Source organism: Ammospiza caudacuta, chromosome 8, assembly GCF_027887145.1.
Source record: "Ammospiza caudacuta isolate bAmmCau1 chromosome 8, bAmmCau1.pri, whole genome shotgun sequence".
Classification (NCBI taxonomy): Eukaryota; Metazoa; Chordata; class Aves; order Passeriformes; family Passerellidae; genus Ammospiza; species Ammospiza caudacuta.
Window position 1 is genome coordinate 36,148,139 of NC_080600.1, and position 19,348 is coordinate 36,167,486.

Here is a 19,348-nt window from a genome sequence, read left to right on the forward strand (position 1 = left end):
GCTTCACTTGGCATGTGCCTGACTTAGCAGAGCTGAAATACTCTGTTTGGGGAAAAAAAACAGCAAGGAAAGTGGTGCTAGACCATCAGGAGGTGATGGGGAAATGCCACAATTAGTAGGTAACAGCACCTGTCAAAGCTTTCATCTTTAACAAAGATTTCTGTGCCGTGCCAGCTGTGCCAGCTCCCCTCACTCACCGGCCATGCATCCCCTCACACAGCAGATCCTTCAGGCCTGTTTGCTGGAACATTTTGGTAAAAAATGCACTACCCAAAAAATGTGTTTTGGCTAAAATTGCATTATATCTCTCTGGAAAAAAATATTCAATGCTCTTAGACCAACTTTCTCTGAATTTTCACTTATTTTAATAAGAGTTATAACAACTGAATATTTTTTACTCATGGTGTAAGCCAATTCTGATGAATATGTTCTCTTGGAAACATTTCGAGCAAATCTTTAGTGATTCAGGCCTAAAGATTTAGATGTTGAGAAGAGAGAGATTTTCTGATTTTGTGCATCATATTTACAAAGTAAATAATAACAATTTCTGACTACCAGTGTTTCCAGTTCTATCTCACCTGTTTTGAGGGAGCATAGCAATGCACATGGTATCCAGGGTTTCTGGATGGCTTTCTAAAATATGATTTCTACAAGTGCATAATAATGTTTCCTCTTTTATTCTTTATGTGTCCTCTGTAATCCCTCATGTTTTACTTGGCCCTCTTGCTGATGAACTCCATGCAGTACCCAGGGATCAATCCAGAATGATTCCATGATCTCTTGCATTAGTAGCAATGCAATTAGAGCTTACCATGCACAAAAATAGAACAATTTCTGCCCTCTATGCATGAATTTGCATTATTGCTGCTGAATTTCATTGCAGTTGTATTTCCCAGCCATCCAGGATTTCAGGGCACTCCTGCACCCCTTGGAGTCAGCTCTGGGCTGGTCATAACAAAGCAACTTTGTATCATCAGCAGAGTTGTTTTCTTGTCTTAATTTTCTTGTCTTTTTCCTGTGTTTATGAACATCTCAAACACATTCCAACACTGTTTTTCCTGGAATTAAATTATTAATTAATTAACTAATAATTAACTAAATTATTAGTACCCACCTTTGCTTCCCATCTTTCACGTAGTTTTATTACTAACGCTTCTGGGACATGAAAGTTCAAGTCAATAAGAGAATTTGGTTAAGAACTTTTCTAGGAAATCCACAAGTGACAAGTGGTAGAACAGTCCCGTGCACTTGCCTTGGCTCTTGGGGCAGAGGGGGTTCCTGCAAAATTCCCATACCTCTTTCCCACAGTATCATCCCAAACCATGAGCCTTCCTGTTTCCATCTTGGGTGCAGAATTGAGGCTTCCACCTCCCTCCTCACAGGCTGTTGAAGACTGGCAATGTTTGCCTCTCTCCTGTCTGCTCCTGAGATGTATTTAAACACTCCACGCTGCCAGAAATTGTTCATCAGCTTCACACTTCAGATCCTCTGAGAGCTTTAGGGCACAGGCAACTGAGCCCAGCCATTTGTAACTGTAAATTTTATTGATTTGCTTTAAAAACATTTCTGCTGAGGTCTCAGCATGGTCCCATCTCTGCCTTGAACTCTTGTGCAGAGATTCATTGCACCTGCCCACGATGCTCCCTTACATCCCCTCCCTTCCTCCACTCCTACCCCAGCCCCTCGTGCATCCTGCAGCCTCTCTGCCTCTCCAGGATTTGGGAAGCTTTCCATCATCAGCTTTTAGGCCTTCAGGAAACAGTGTCTTGCACTTTCTTCCAATCCATCTGCTGTGCTTTACATTTCAGCTACCAGAATTGTTTTTTTCTCTCATTCTTACATATTATTCACATTTTAATGTACATTTGTACTACTCCTAACAGCATCTTTTAGAACGCTCTTTTACTTCAATGGCTGGGGTTTTTTTCCTTCTAAACAATTTTTTTTTCTTTTAAGAAGGAGTTTATTTCAGGCATCTATTAGAACATTTTATACAAACTTTATGGCCTATAATCTGCTCCTTGAACTGTTTTTCTCAATTTAATGCCATATTTTTTTTTATGTGTGTCTTCCATCTTGAGGATTTTGCATAGAAATGTTGTATGTTCACTGACACAGATGGGGTCTTCTACAGATAAATCACATGCCAAGGTCAACAAACTGCTCACAACTAAACCACCACCTGATTTTCCTCCTCCAGTTTCTGAGAAAGAATTATCAACATCTCTAAATACGCCACCTCTCCACCAAGTTCTCTATGGCATAGGAACAGAAAGTATCTCCTGCCCTCAGAAGTGTATTCTCTCGACATCTCTAGATTCTAATCTTTTAAATAACCCCAAGTTCTTTGAATTCAAGCCCACTTACTTGGTAAACAAGAGTAGGTTAACTAAGGGGCACAAAGAGAAGGACACAATAATGGTTGCTCCAACATTAAACCTTGACAACCCATAATATTGCTTCCTGAAGTGTCATTGCTCTCAAGGACTTACCCAGCAAAGCAAAACCTCAGGGATACCAAAAGCTGACAAAAAACCCATTCAAATGCAAGTGGGGGAACTTGCCCCAATTGTCTCTGTCATTTTTATTTTTAAAATGAATACTGAATTTTACTGCACATTACCAGTCTGTATTTACATTACCAGTCTGTATTTACACATCCCTGTTGTAAATAAGACCTCACTTACCTGTAAACACCTCTCAATACCAACCCAATTTGAAATTATAGGCTGATGTATGCAAACTGGGGTGTCTTCAAGGATGTCCTCTCAAACTCTCCTGTCACTGCCCTACCTCTACCACCTCTCTGAGGACACCTCCCCCAGGCAGCAGGACACAGAGCCCTCTGGAGATTCCCAGCATGACTGAAAATCTCTGTCACCCACTGATAATCTGGCCACTTTGCTTTCCTGACCTGGCCAGTATCATTAGAAGATCTTACCCTGAGTCCCCGTGGCTCTGGAGCTGAGCAGAATTTGGGACAAGGTGGCCATAATTCCCAGGGATCTTGGCTCATGGCATCAGTTCCTGGGAGGACTAGATATGAATAAAGCAGGAGGCTACACATTTTGTGTGCCCATCAAATTAGGGAGCATCAGTTTATCTCACTGGTTTTCATCACGACCAACAGCTCAAGATAATATACAAGTAAGCTTCCTGAAAGTAAAAATTTGGCAGAAAATGGAGCTGTCAACAGCAGGAGAAAAAATGTGTTCATCAAGAGATGCTTCCTAAAGTGAGAGCAGGGATGTCACTGAGAGAAGCTTAGGGATGGATGAGCCTTGAAAACCATTCTTCATTTTTTATACCACTGATTGCTGCTGTCAGAGACCTTCAATCTCCTGAAGAGGCAGCATTTCAATCTCATATACAGGCAGAAGTGTCTCTATAAACATCAAGAAAAAGGGGTTTGCTTGCATTTGGAGGTGAAATTAGTGGATTCTTTTACCCAATGAATGAAAGGTGTACCCAGAAAACCTTTTCTTACCATTCTGAAGAAACATCCTCAGACACGTATAGCCTGTAGAATGGGCTGATTTAAACAGCCCATGTGACTCAGCCCATTGCAGACACCAACTAGAGGTCATTTCTGTCCATGGGTAATGAGGGCAGGAGCAGGTTTACCCCAGAATACAGACAATTTCACCTGGTTATTATTGCTGGTAACCTCCCATTCATGGTAGCTGACAAACACAGCCTCTCAAAAATCCCCAAAGGTACTGGGGAGGATGGAGATGGAAAATCAAAGCAGTCACACAGAGGCTTTTCTGACTCCTCAATAGTAATCAGGAGAAGGGAAGTGTGGGCAACAGCAGGAGGGAGGGAAGTGACACAGTTCACTTTTGTTTTTCATTGAGTCAATTATAAAATTTCAAAACCGTTTTAAAACCAGGAGAAATGAGACTGGCAACAACCACAACAGACAAGGCAGCCACTGAAAGAAAAAGATGCAGTAAGGTCCAGTAAGTCTTTTTCTGGGCCACTTAATTACTGTGATTGTTGTTTATTCCTCCTTCTCTCCTGTTACACATTTACTGTTTCACACAGCACCCAGCCTTGTCCTTAGCAAGGATGAAATCATCCCTGGAGCAGGAGAAGCCCACATCAGTGTGTTCAGCTTCCCTCCCACACCCCAGGTTCACCAGGCACCCAGGAGATGCTCAGCTGGAAGGAGGAAAGTTTCTCCTGCTTTTCATTCCCACCTTCTGATAAAATAGAATGCAATCCTCAATGGTGGTATGCTACACTTCTGCTGAACACAAATGCTCTGAGAATCAATACAAATAATTATTTAAGCATATGTATAATGCAGTTTGTTTTGCTTACTCCCTTTGCCCTTACCCTCACAAGAACTCTGTTGGTGCAGCAGAAACAGGCAATATGCCAATACATTGAAGTGTTTAAGGCAAACACATCACTCCTCTGCTGTGCATTTCCACATCACTTTATGCCTGTTTCTCTGCTTCACACATGGGGAACCAGAAGCCCCAGTAGTTAGGCTGTGCTCTTTTTATGCCATAAAGTAAAATATGAAAAGTAAATGCGTGATACATTTTGAAATTTATGATGTAAACTTAGCTTGGGAGAACAATTACCTTTGCAATTTCACTGGGCACAGTGCTTGGGTTTTCAGGCTGGAAGGGCTGTGTTTCACCATGGTTAGAAATGGATCAGGGAGACTGTGCACAAGTCAGACTAAATTGGCTGAAACATGAGTAACCCTTATCACTCCTCCTTAGGGGCTGTTTGCAAATGGGTGAGCAGGACTTGGAGTCCCACATTGAATGCTTTCATTGTGACAGAAGGAGCATGCACACAGCCACAGATCTCCCTGTTACAGCAATGTATCCACAGTGGAGGACAATGCTGTGACCATCACTGCCCGAAAATCTCTGCCAGACTTTGCACTGGCTTCACTCGTGCACAGATCACAAACCCAGAAACCTCTGATCCCCTTGAGCACACTCAGATGAGAAAAGAATCTTAGCAAATGCAATAGGTAATTTTCTCATCTCAAATGAAATAGAAATATTTAGTAGCATTTTGTTTGGTTGAGCAGTGTTCTTCTGAAAAACTTCATGCAAATGCTTTCACTGAAGAAGATGGACAGTCCAGCTGCTGGGTCTGAAAAGGTGTACAATGCTTGCTAAGGAACAGCATGAATGTCAAATAACAGAATAATTAAAATACAGAAGGAAACAAAGGAGGTAGTGGGATAACCAGCTCCTAATCTTGTTCTAACATATAGTTCAAAATTACATCTAACATAACCTTCCTATCTCTACATAAACCCTTAGGCCTGGGTTCAGATTCTCCAGTAGTCTGAGTCTGCCACAGATTTTCCACAAAGCAGCAACTCTATAAAACCTCGTTTCCTTTTTTCCTCATCCATGTTGATCCATTCTGTATCTGTGGTCCCTGCCTCACCTGTAGATACATTTCTGCATCACCCAGTGGAGTTTGTAATTCTCTGCAGCTCTTAAAATGGTCAGACGTGCCAGTCCATACATTACATTACACAGCTGGGGACACTTACACGAGTCTGAAAATGTGAATAATCAGTTTACTTGGACAATCTGATATCCCCCCTCTGCAAGTTGGATGTGTTCTTTCACTTCCATGACATTACTGTAATTGCTTGAACCACTTTTGGTGGGGTATTTTTCCCAACCTTAATTACCTTGTCATTTATTATTAGGCATTTTAATATGGCCATTAAATGTCACACTTAGCTTTCAGTTTTTTCTCTCTGTCTGGTTCACAATTCTGCAATTTAGAAAGGTCCAGCCATATACATATTTTCACACTTTGACACATTTAAAACTTTGCTCAGTGCCAGGTTTATTACAGCATTAAACTGATGAACTTGCTCTAATAATCAATGTATAAATAATCAATTTAATGCTATAATAAAGGAAACAAAACAGCCTCAGCTCTGTTGCTTGTGCTGAGGTGCAGTGGCATTTGGTGGTCATGCATGGCAACATTTGTACAAGCTTCATTTAGAGAAGGTGGCAGGTTAATTGGGACAGAACGCAAATGCAGTGCAGCATCCATAATAAGCAGCCAGACATAAAAAACGGGAAAAGGAACTCGAAACCTGCTTCCACTCCTTCCAGATATACCTTCTCAAGGTAATGCTCAGAAGAATTAGCAACAGTATGTTTTCATACATTTATGGGAAAATACACAATGATCTCTGCAGGCAACAAGCTGGGTTTTTTATCTACCAAAAAAAAAAAAAAAAAAAAAAAAAAAAAAAAAAAAAAAAAAAGTTTGTAGCTCCAGAATCTCATTGCAGTTCCTGGATGAAGTGCAGACATGGCTTCCTTTTTTTCAATACTTGGTTCCAGAAAATAATGGAAGCCAGACCCAGTATTGGAGGGACAACACTAACAAGGTGTGTGTTACACAGTGTTCCTTGGTTTCCTGTTTACACATCCTCATGTATTTCCCCTCACCCCAAGCCTGTCACTGAGCAAAATCCAAACCAGGATTTGATGAAGAATTGAAGGCTCCTAAGGCAACAACATCAATATTTATCTGTAGAAATTAAATGCTTCAGCTAAGATGCTAGAAAAAAGCTCTTAAATCTTTCAGATTGATCAACAGCCATATTTTAAACTGCAATTTTTGTATCAGTATTTCTGAGTTGTGCTCTCTTCCCAGGGTGCCATGCTAACACAGAGCAACCAAGGCTGACAGACTAGGAAACAGTAATTGCCAAAGTTTGCTCTGCAGATGGATTAACTGTGAAAGAGACTGGCTTGAAAAAAAAAGTGGGTGCTTATCACTGAGTCAATTTTTAACATGCTCATGTGGACTGTATTATTTTTTTCATCAAAACCATAATCCTAAATTGAACTACCAGAAGAGGTTAGGTTTGCTTTTTATTTTCCCTTTCATGGACTGAAGGGGCAAGACATGGCAGACACCCTTCATCCATCACTTGCTATAATGAATGAATACTCATTAGCATACTAAAGAAATTGCACCTTCTCATCACATCATAGTAAGATAGAAAGAGTCTTATCCTGTTGCTGTTCATGAACCACATTTCAACTTCCTCACTTGCTATAAACAGCACCTTGCTCTATTTTCCCACTGTGATGAGACCTCTTCTTGAAGCACTGTGCTCCTCAAAATTAGCCTAACCCCTGTTCTTTCAATTTTTTATTGCTAAGCTCCTAGCTTACACTATGGGCTTTGATTTTTAAATATTTTCTTTTAATAAGAAAATGACCGATAGAGACTCAGGTCCCTGTTGGAAAAATCTGTCTACAACTTTGCATCCAGCCTTGCCTCAGAAAGTTCTTGAATGAACAAAATTTAGGGTAAAGGAAAGCTACAAAATTTTATATGCTTTCTCACAGTACTCCCTTTTTAGACTAAAATTTCTGCCTAAATCAGTTTTTCACACTGGATTTTCTTTTGTCTTGCTTAATTCCGATTATACTGACAAATTACTGTACCTGTTCCTTCCTGTTCCTCACTTTCCCAGTATGTATATAGATAAGATGTTCTATATTTTTCATATGCTGTTCTACAAGCCCTCCTTCAAATATTTCACTGGTATTCAGATTCACTGCATTTCCATAGGCAATTCCTACAAAAAAGATAAGCTCCCCTGTCCAAGCTCAGAGCAATTTCCACTGCAATTAAAAAACCTGTGAGACCAATAAATTTAGTATCTACTACAACCCAAAAGGAAGATCAGTTAACCTGGCAATGTAAATACCTTTAAATGTAACAATTTTCACTCTCTAAAAATGAAATATTTTACTGTAACTGCTTCTTTCAAATGTGGAATAGTATCCAACATGACTCGTATTTTTTAATTACTATCTGAAATGTAGTGTATAAATGAAACAAAGGACTGAAAATCCATAAGAAACTACATAATTTATCATTCTTTTGTGGAAATAACAGAATGATCTGCCTTTCCTGCCTTAGTTGAAAGTTTATTGAATCAAGCACTGGCTACACTTGTCTCTAAGGTTACCTGTGCACCACTTTATTTTGGAGTGACAGCTCTGTAGAGAGCAACATATTCCAATAAAGTGTCTCCGTGCTTGTCTTCCCAGAACACTTTTCTTCCTTAACCCTCTCCTAATGGTGCTGAGACCCTTAAGCCTGGACTCAACACACTCTTTTATTTGCCAAATGCATGTGCCAGGAAGGGGCTGAGGGGTGGAACAAACCAGAGCACTTTTTCAGCCACGTGCTGCTCTCCATTAGGATTTTGGACGCATCATTTCATTAAAAGAGCTCCTCTGCAGCATTGTCAGGCACAAGATATTCTGTCCATGCACTATATGCCCTTCCCTTTTTTCCCCACAGGGAAGCTGGAGCATTCACAGACCCTGCTGGAGCTGTAATTGCTGCCAGCTGCTCTGCCAGCTGGGGGTGTGGAGCTGGGCACCAGGTGCCCTGGCCAAGGTCCCACCCTCAGCCCAGACAAACTGGAGACCGGCAAGATGCCCACATTGCTCTGTCATTTTAACAATATTCTTCTTCTTATTCCCAAGGCAACAATTTCACACCTTTTCCTATCAGTTGTGTTCTTTGATGGACTTGGATCCATCTTGGATCATGACCCTCCTCCACAAAGAGAACTGTGAAAGTTCTGCACTGCCTGGGGGATGGGAACACGTGCCTGAAATGGTGCCTGCTCCCCACACCAGCCTTGGGACACCAACATCCAAATTCCCACAGAAGCACCTCAGGGAGCTGCACTCTCAGCTCATTCAGCACACAAAATATGTTACAGCAGAAAACATCAATTTCCTCACAGAAATATTTCCTGTGTATCTCCCTACCAACCCTCTGATGGTTTCATCAATCAGAAGCTTTTTTTTTTCCCCCTTTGGTCATGAAATCTAAAAAAAAGCTACTGCCACTTTATAAGATAATTAAAATAATTGTGTATATATATATAAAATTTGTGTCCTCATGGAGTATAGGCATTATTAAATCAATTTTGTCGTTAAGTTCCAATTAGGTAAAATAGGATATTGGATTTCAAAACTAATTATACAGGAAAGAGGTCTAGTCCCAAGATAAATGGAAACTTTGGATTGCATACACTCGGGTGGTTTAATTTCCTTAATTCTATCCAAATATCCAGTCCAACAACACTGTAATCTGCAGACATTGGAAAACAAATATTTTATTCACCACTGCACATTTAGGAGCTGCATTTGTAAGATGCCTGTAGTTTTACCGCCCCAATGAAAGAATCACTAACATTGTAATGCACCTACCTCCTTGAAGTCAGGCTCCTTCTCCACTTTCATGTCTGAAATTCAACAGACAGAAGTTTAACTAAATTCTTTATTTCCTTTTCAAAGCTCCAGTTGCCTGGGAAGTTGTGACTCTCCTTAGCCACAACCCAGGAGCTCCCCATTCTCTGTAGCACTCTTGAAATCATCCAGAGGATAAGGAGAAGGAATCCTAATGCCACTGAAGAGGTGCAGAAGATGCATCAGTAATCGATACCAGTGAGGTTCTTCCTTCCCTGGAGGCACCTGACTTGCCAGGATGAGTTACTTGCAGTAAATATAAAACACCAGGACCACTGCACCTTGCCTGGGTACTTTTAAACTGTGCAGAAGAAAGTGGTATTCAGGATCTCTGCGTCCTCTTCCTCTCTTGTTTCTTCTCTGAAGTCCAATAAACCTGTGTGGAGGGATACGAGGTCACACCTTGTATCCTCTGCATTTTATTAGAGGAGTCAACACCCAATATTCCAAGTTTCCAAGGAGAATCTTTGGCTTCAGATCAAATAAAAGCTCTTCTGCCTTAAAAGGTGCAATATTTCAATTAAATTAACCTGACTCCATACTCAAAGTGCCAGAGCTGAGAGAACAGAGATAATCATCTTCACTTTCAGCCACAAAGAAAAATCTACATATGCCAAAAACTGAGCAACAAGGAGCAGTTGGTTATAGCAAATCACAGCAGACATTGAAAGAACCAGGTCATAAATAATTCCATCCTTGCTGCCAAAAGATTAAATAAATTAGTTTTAAAAAATAATCAGCCTTTCTTTGTACTCAACAATCTGGGGAAAGTATTCCAATTGACATGCAGTTATGGCTGGTTTTGTAATATAATTGAAATTTCAATATGACCTACAGGTTTCATAGATTTTGCAAGTTGTAGTAGCAGAAAAAGGAGCAAGGAAATCAAGAAGGTAAAGATAAGCTTTAGCAAGCAGTAAATGGATATGCTGATTCCCTAGCTTTCCATAAATAGGTCTATTCTAGTAAGTGTCATATTTTAAGGACAGCTGAATCAAACAGCAATTTTTCAGACCTAAAATATCATCATGGTGTTTAACAGCAGATAAGCTACAAGAAGTCTAAACTTGTGCTTTTTCAGTGCAATGTGTACTAACACTTGCTCTACTGTAGATCGCCTGGAGTAATAAATGATTGCCATAAGTTATAATGTAGAATCTGATGGGTAACACTGTTCAGTGGTGCTGTTAAGTGGAAGGATTATTTCAACAGATCAGCAAAAGTAAAGGTAAATTCTTCAGTCTAACTAGCAGAGCCTGCATCTGGCAAACACTTTTGCAATATCTGAGTTCAACTCATGCATAAAAATATCAGTAAAAGCAATTAATTTGTGTCTGATTCTCACCCTTGTGTACATAATTACATAAAAAATATCTGTATCTGTAGGACAGTGTGAGAAACCACGAGAACATTAAAAGCATACCACATGTCCACCCAGATTTCAGATAACACATTTTTTAAATGTACCAGTCTTGCCAAAGGCATTCCCACAGAAGGCCATGTCCCATGAGACGTTCAAAGCTGGAAAAGCTGGAGGTGTGATGTTGGGATAGAATGAATTGGGAATGGGGACCTGAAACAGAGCTAGAGGGAAAGGAGGAAACAGTGCAGGATCCAAAGATCTGAGATAACATTGCCTGAGCACTGCTGAGACACAAGCGTTCCTTTTGCAGGCAGCTAACACAAGCAAGTGTGACACATGGCAAACATAAGCACGGAGTGGCTGCTTTGCAGAGGAACACCAACCAGCACATCTGGGGGGAATTGGCCTTTTCCCAAATCCTCCACACGCTGAGCCGAGGCTCAGCACACACCCACAGCCTGTGTTTCCTTCATGTGCATTTGGCTCATATTGGGAAAAACCACCTCAGTGAACTGAGCTGGATGAGTTAGGAGCACGTCTGGTTAGGAGAAGCATCAGTGTTGTCAGGTGAGCGTTTATTAAGTGACGGGTGTCATTTATAAAATCACAAAGCAGCAGTCCCAGCCAACAGAAGACTTGAAAACGACGCTCCTCCATAGAAAACAGGATTTGAAAAACCTTGTTTGAATTCTGCTCTTATTTTTCTGTTGTTGTTTTGTGTGATCTTACTGTAGTGCACGTTGCAGCCCCCATAAATTATACCCTACCTACACTATACATATGTACTCCATATGTCCTATAAATACCACAAAGCAAAGTCATACTTTGTGGTGACACTGGGACCCAAACAAGGTATCATTGCACATTAAAATTGTATTAAACTAATTGAAAAATAGTTGAACATTGCTAACAAAACGAGAGAATTACTAAACATTAAAAGACAAGAGACTTTTCAGTGTTCCATAAAACCACGCCTTTCAGACAAATTAATTATTTGCATCATAAAAAAAAATCCTAACAGTGAAAGAAAATATTCCAGAAGGAAGTGATGAGTAAAAAAGCTTCAGGTGATTTTTCATTACATTAAAAACAATTCTCATTCTCATAAAATATGCAGAACTTTACATCTTAAATAGCATATTTACCTTGAAAAATTACTTTCATTTTAGTCTTGCAAGAAATTAAACCTTAATTATATAGGAAAGTATTTGGAATATATCCAGAAATAAGAAAACTACAGCTATTCCCCTATAAGTGGCACAGCATCTGTCAGGAGTTTTCACATACCTTCAGGAAGATATCTCAAATGAAACCAACACTGTACTTGCTTTCCATGATCAGAGTTAATATTCTGCAGACCCAACCTGGCTGCCTTGTTTATTTCATAGTTTCAATTTCTATTGCTGTACTTCACCCTGGCAAATAAATGGATGCACGAGGGGCTCGCCCTCTGAATAAATAATAAAATCTAATCTGTCAGATCTTCCTTTGCCTTGAATGAAAAACATTTCATTCCTCTGTGATGCTGTGGAAGCTAAATCTTGTTGCAAGAGACTGAATGAGCAGCCTTGGAATAAGAACTAAAGGAGTGTTGGAGCTACGTCACCACCGTGATGAACATCAGAATTACATCTGAGAGCAGACGGGAGGAAAGGAAGATGCACTATACAAAATATGTCCTCATTTGAGGAGTAAAGTATTACTCAATGGCATTATACATTGTTAATAAACTTTCTTTATCTGAAACTATAATTTAATATTTATGTATCTAATTTACATGTGACAAAGTAGCATATTCTAAAATTAGAGTGTAACCAGCAAACTATTAACTACTATAAACAATACCAAAACACAACTCAAACATATTTTAAGGAAACAATAGATACATTTTGGACGGGGGAATGATTTCAATTGCAGATATTGTTTTAAATACAGCTGTCAATTACATCTTGAAAAAGTTTCTTCAAGCTCAGAAAGAATTTCTGCTTAGGGATTCCTGGGTATATACATAAAGACCAAGAGCACACCACCAAAAAGACCCCTATTGGTTACTAATAGGTACAATAATAATTGTAAATGCTTAAATTGTGTGGGGGAAATAATTTTCAATAACCATGTTATATGATGCACTAGACAATATCCCCTTTGAGCAGAAACTAGAGAAAATACCGTGCCCTTTATTATCTCTGTGGTTTCTTATGTGTAATAGACAGCAGAAGAATTGCACTTATTGTAACATTACAGTGTTAGATTCCAGTTCACCTTTTAGAATATTAGTGGCCATAATACTTGTGATAGGTTGTGCCTTATGCAAAGATGAATAAAGATGTGCATTTAAATTAAAAAAAATAAACAAAAACAAAAAACAAGCAACCACTTACAGAACCAACAGTGAGGCTTAACATAACAAACATGCACTAACCCTACACTTATGCAAAACTAAGTTCTTCCGGGAAACTGTAACCAACAGTTGACCTTCCACAAAGGTAAAGGTTTTGTCCCTTGGTAATATGTTTGGACTTTGTAGTTGAATTCCAGTTTATTAGCTCATTGTCTGTAAATGTGCTGTTCCACTGTGGTATCCTTTAGCTGCCCTTGAGCTTCTGCAGAATCTGCAATCTTACAGTCACTTTTATTTAATGTTTTATTGAGCTGCAGAGTAAGTCCCCTTCAGTACTATACAAATAGGCTTCCTTATTCATCCTCTTCAGGTTCCTGTGGTAAAATTGGTGTCTCCTCCTTTAAACAAGCACTAAAAAACCCAAGGATTGTGCTGTAAAGGTGATATTTGCTTTTCTCAGAAGCAATGTTATGACCTTCATCCGGATAGATCTGGCAGAGGAGAAAGGAAAAAAAGTAAATAGTTTTTAAAGGCTTTTCAAATATTTAGGGCTCTAATTTTCTTTCTCTGATCTTCAACATGTTTTAGATGACAACAGGATGATAGCATTAGTTTTATGGCATCGAGGAAAGCTAAAAAAACCCAAAGTAAGGCTCATTCTCTTGGAATTTGAACTTACAACCACTGCAGTGGGATCTGCAGAAGTGAAAAAATTTATATTCTCAGCTATTGTGCTTACAACAGTTTACTTTAGCTAGCATTTTCAATAGTGCCTAGGCATCCAAATCCCATTAACATCCATGAGGGTTAATTGCCTCATGCTTTTAAGGACTTCTCAGTATTTCAACTTCTAAGTGTTTGGCAAAAACCCTTTTTATTCATATCTTAACTATCTTCCTATCTGGTCCAAAGCCCGTCTCTTCTCTCTCCTTGGGTAGATGTGGGCATTTTAATCTCTTAAAACAAATACCACTGGGAATTTCTCCCAAGTAAGCCTAAGCAAAGATTTGCAGGCTGGATGAAGAAATCCAGCCCACAAGATAAGAGACCTGAGGAGGCCTGAGGCAAAAAGCTTCAGCTGCCTCCTCCAACCCAGGTTATCACAAGGTTGCATGAGAACAGCTCAACAGGGCTCTTCTGTGAGAGCTCTGTCATCCCTGCTTCTTCCTCTCTCCTTCACAGGCCTTCACATCACCTCAGCTGAAACCACATGGGTAGCAGGAACAGTTCTACATTTAAAGTCCTTTTTTCTTCCCCAAGTGGCACCAAGCCCCTTCCTGCCACCTCCTCCCTGACAGGAGCTCACACTCCAGTGCAAACTACAGGATCACCCGAAGGCCAGCAGGGTCAAGGTTTGCAATGGCCAACAAGCATCAGGAGTATTTAGAGACTGATTCAATCAAAACCCTCTGGCAGCAGCATCCATGTGCTCCAGGTGTGTCCCATGCAAGCCCATGCCTTGACAGAGGCTCTATTGTGCTCTTCCAAGAAATGTAAATGTTGAAAATAAGGGGAAATTACTCTCATGTGACCCAATACCATTTTTAGGTAAAAAGGAACCCCTCCATGTTACAGAGTACCCATGGATTCCAGAGCACTTTGTATAATTCTACGATAAACAGGTGGAAAAGAGAAAGATGAGAGAGAGGAGAAAGAGTCCAGGAGAACAAGATGATGATACAGCTCCTGATATCCACACAAACAGTGAGAAAAATGGGATTAAACAGAGTTCTAACTGCAAATTAAGGAAATACCACTGTGTTGTGGTAGAGAGGGTCCTTTGCAGTGAAGAAATAGCAACAGGAGGTTAAATGTTCAACTATGTTTATAGGAAAAGTCACAGGTGCACGTACCTGCATAGTGTAATTAGCCCCAGCTTTTATTAGACGCTTAATTAGTTCTGCTGAATGCTGGAAGTGAACTTTAGCTGCAAGAAAACATTTGATATTATTAGAAACAGCTACAGTAATGTGAAATACTTATCTGTTACACAGCTTTGGCTGAAAACATTTCCAGGCTCTGTAATTACTGGATCTGAAGCTGACTATTTCCAAGGCCAGCCCCACCAGCAACAGGGTGTTACAGCAGGAAGGAGCTGGAAGCCCCAGGGGAAGCCACACTTTTCATTTAGTGAGGACTCCTCTGTTTACCTTTGATTTACACATACTGTGATAGCTTAGAGATGTGTAAAACCATTCTGTTTGAACATCACGGCATCTTCTAATTGCCTTGAAAGAAAGCACACTGCATTTTCTATTGCTTGCACGGGGTCATTTACACCCCACTCTTTAGGTAATGGATTTTCTGGAACTCATCAGTAACCTGATCTTTGTGTGGCAAGGCCATGATTACCATGTCTAACCCTGCAGAGTTTAGGCTGCAAGTGTTCTGGGCAGTGTCACTGGATGTGATATTGAGCAGGGGCAGCAGACACCCACACTGCCAGGCAAGAGCACCATGCACTGCTCAGACTTCATCAAAGCCCCAGTTCCCTCCAGCTTGGTTCAGAGGGGCAGAAATTGCTGCTGCCTGTTGCAACCAGTAAAGCCTGAGCCCCCCATGCTTGCTCAGTCACCCAGTTTATTTTCAACCCTCCCTGCTGTGCTCTGGGGAGAAGCACTGGACAGGGTTTGCACCCCCCTGGTTGCACTTTGGATCAATAAAATGGGTTTGGCAAGTCAGGGATGATGGGCTGGCACTGTGCCAGCTGTGCATGGGCACTGTCACCTCAGCCCTCACCACTGAGAGGCACTTATCCCTCCAGACTGAGTAAGAAACCTTGTATTATCCCACATCCACCAGAAAATACTGGGGAAGAAGTAGGCATGTCAGTCTGTACAGAGCAGCTGTTTGCACCACTGTAATTTGTGCCTGCATCAAAGCTCATTCTTCACACATCAGTTAAGAAAGTTCAGAAGAATACACTGCAGTGAAATCTGCAATTACAAATTATCTCAATTCATACATCTTATGATTCCATCTAAAGTGCTAGAACTTACCCTGTTTTAATCTACTGCTAAAAGTATTGGTGCTACTGAAAGGTTCTGTGTAGCTTCAGAAGGTTTGCAAGTACCTTTTAATTACTTAGATGAAAAGATTAACTTCCCATTTGGTGATGTTTTTCACCAGCTGTACTGATAGTTCTGCAGAATTTGTATGAATTTAAGACAACATTAAAAATGTATGTTGTTCTATTAATAATTCATGTAATAACTTTCACTAGCATCACAGTCGTCCACAAGATTTAAACAAATTAGAACATACAGCACCTAAAAGGTGCAAATCCTCAGCAAAAAAAAAGCTTCATCAGTTCAGAGTTGGAAGTGACAGTTGAAACAAAAGAAAAAAATCCTATCAGAGGGAAAAAGAAACTGCAAATGTGCTTGCTAGGTGTGTGCCTCATCAGCCCTTCAACACCTGCCTATTAGAAGCTCTGACTCCAAATTAGCTGCATTTGTAAATACTTACCATCAGCTGTCCCATGAACTATCAGCAAATCCACTTCTTTTAAACCATGAAGATTGTGTAATACACTGGATGCCTAGTGAACAAACACACACAAAGCTGTATTTGGATTGCATTTTAAGAGTAAAATGGTAATTTTAAGTTACTTGTTTATGCTAACTCACCTGATAGGTAATTTCCTCTTTTGATGGAATCCCAAGGTATCTTTCTGAAAAAGCTGATGCTGTAAAAATAAAAACAAAACAAAACAACAAATCTTGTTGAATTTCAAGTCATTTCTTTTTTAAAAATCATCATTTCAGAAGCTTTTTAAGCCATGAAGTCAAGATCTTCATTTAGAGACACAGAATGTACCATTTTGATGCACCATTTAAACTCACTTTTAAATAGTTAAAAAGAGAAAAAAAACAACCAAAATTTAAAAAAACACAAAAACCCAACCCCAAAAGAAAACACAAGCTAAACCCCAAAGAAAACCTAACAAACCATTAAAGTAATCTGGTCTGGTTTTCTGTGTATCACAGTGCCCAAAACTTTACATACAGAACCAAATAACCTGTGATTGAATGACAACATGGCTGATATTGTAGGGAATTCACAGCTAACTTTAAAGGATTCATTCCTAATAAAAGATCTGATTCTTGCTGATATACATAAAGGATTCTTAAGAAATGAGGTAACTGCAAAATCAGTGCTGTCAATAATCCCAAGTGTGTTGTGGGTTTTGGTGAACTATCCCACTGTCAGCTTTACTTTCATTTAAAGAAGAGACCAAGACGGTGAGGTAAAATCTCACTAACGTTGTTATGTTATCTGCCCTTATTTAAAATAGAGCAGCTCCATGAATGAAAGCTATTTTGAATAAAGTATCACCCAGGTTTAGGGCAGGGATTACTCACCATATAACTTCATATCTGTGATTGGTGCCACCACAGCTCCACACTTGAAGAGCCGCTCGCTGGATTTCAGGATCATTGATGTAATGTAGCCACCATACCCCTAACAATGGGATGGAAATTTTGCTTTATTTATTTCATTCTAGCAAAAATAAAGCTAAAGGCCATTGTGCTAATCCAGTGGTATATTTTTTATAGTTTAAGGGTATATAAAGATCTCATTGACCTGGTCATGACTTTTAATCTATGCAGTTAATGAGTATTGAACATTTCTTCACCATCTCTGAAGTCTAACACATATCCCCTGGAATAGCTGATACCAGAAAGTCACGAAACCTTTTTGAAACCTTTAACTTGAAACCACAGATTTCCTTGAAATGACACCGGCAATCCACTTACAGAAGTAATCATTCTAGACTCACAGAAAATGGAATTCTGAATGTGGCACCTGGAATCAATGATTTACTTGTATATTACAGGCTCCTCAAATTTCTCTGCTTGCCATCTGTTTTCCCTTCCTTGGTACTGAAAAATTGGTATTTCTTCAAGTATTTTGTTGTTTTTGTTGTTTTGTGTTTGGCACAACACATTTCAGGAAGACAAAATTATCCCATGACAGGGAAAATATAATGCAAAACACAAGCTGATCCAAAAAAAGATTATGCATCAAGTGCTTACAGTTTTCTCAGAGACTTTTACAAATGCTGCCTGCTCCTGTTCTTCATGTCTAATTATTTATTGAACAGATTATTTTTGTGGAAGAATGGCAATATTTGAAAACCCTTTAACCTTATTTAAGAAATATAAGTAAAGAGGTTTCTTGTACTCTGCAATCAGTCCATATTAAGAGATGGACATACTGAAGAAAATAATACCAAATAGGAGATGGATTTTCAAAGGAAATGTGTGGGGAACTGAGTTATTCCTTTCCCATACAAATTTCAGCCCAGAAGGCCAAGAGCCATCCAGATCTGTTCATGAGCAGGAGCAGATTTCACCTAAGACAGAATTTCTGAGTGGGCACCTCTAATTTGTATAATTCAAAGAGCTTAAAAGAATAGCAACTTTCCTCTGCCTCTGGGTTTTCTCTGCTTTTACTTTTGTTTAATATTCTGTTAGTGTCTTGCCCACTAGCTCCACAGCACAATTTTAATCCAAGGACAGGTATTGCCAGGTTATTTATTATTTATTCCATGTTTTCATTAAGACCTTGTTTAATTCTCCTGAGAGTTTCTTCCCTTTGTGCCTGTGTCCTTCCTTCCAGCCAGGCCTTCCAGGACTAAAAACATTACAGAGTGAGGTATTTATAAATTCTTAGAAGCATTTCACAGTGACATTGCTATTCCATATGCCCTGATGCAAGAACATGTGCTGCCTCACTCACCTGCTGGGTTTCTGGGGTTGCAGCCTAATTGCCACATTTTCAAGAAAGACATCGGCTGTAGAATTGCAACTTATTTTTAAACTCTCTTTCCACTTCCATGAATAAAACCACAAACTCCATGGAACCACACTTGGATGATTAACAGCTCAGGCCCTTGGATCAGGCATCTCTTAAGCTGGCACCCCCCATAGAGATAAGCAAGGGGGCATTGGCAGATTGCCTGGAAATTTTACCCACTGTGACCTTCTGGACAGTCTTGTTACTCTTGTGCCTCATTGACATAACCAATTGTGACAGGAATTTTACTTCTGTATAGCTCTGAAACTTCTTAGAGAGCTTCCTGAAAGTGTACATGTCCAGTTTTATGAGATCAGCACTAAGCCATTCCAAACTCAACTTATCTTCAAGCAAAGTGCATATTCTGCTTCCATAAGTACAGCAAATTTAATGGAAAAAAAATTTTTCCCTATCACGTTCTTATATGTGATATAAAAGAAATGAGTTTTAAAAAAGATTTTTAATTGACTCTAAAACAAGCAGAGTGGAGGAAAAATACAATCAACCCTAAGAAATTGTTAAATATATTTTATTGTAATT

At 39.5% G+C, this 19,348-nt stretch overlaps 1 protein-coding gene across 3 annotated transcripts in view; it reads right to left on the bottom strand.

Annotated features, from left to right (window-relative positions):
• Positions 1 to 11,328: 11,328 nt before the first annotated feature.
• The window catches only part of DPP10 (dipeptidyl peptidase like 10), a 245,255-nt gene continuing 237,235 nt past the window's right edge, over positions 11,329 to 19,348 (bottom strand). For all 3 annotated transcript variants that reach the window (XM_058809979.1, XM_058809978.1, XM_058809977.1), the window contains 5 exons: positions 17,371 to 17,470; positions 16,636 to 16,694; positions 16,475 to 16,547; positions 14,860 to 14,933; positions 11,329 to 13,497 (listed from right to left, as the gene is read on the bottom strand). In XM_058809979.1, the coding sequence (XP_058665962.1) occupies positions 13,360 to 13,497; positions 14,860 to 14,933; positions 16,475 to 16,547; positions 16,636 to 16,694; positions 17,371 to 17,470 (444 nt within the window). In that variant the 3' untranslated portion in view covers positions 11,329 to 13,359. The remainder of the gene's footprint in view (positions 13,498 to 14,859; positions 14,934 to 16,474; positions 16,548 to 16,635; positions 16,695 to 17,370; positions 17,471 to 19,348) is intronic.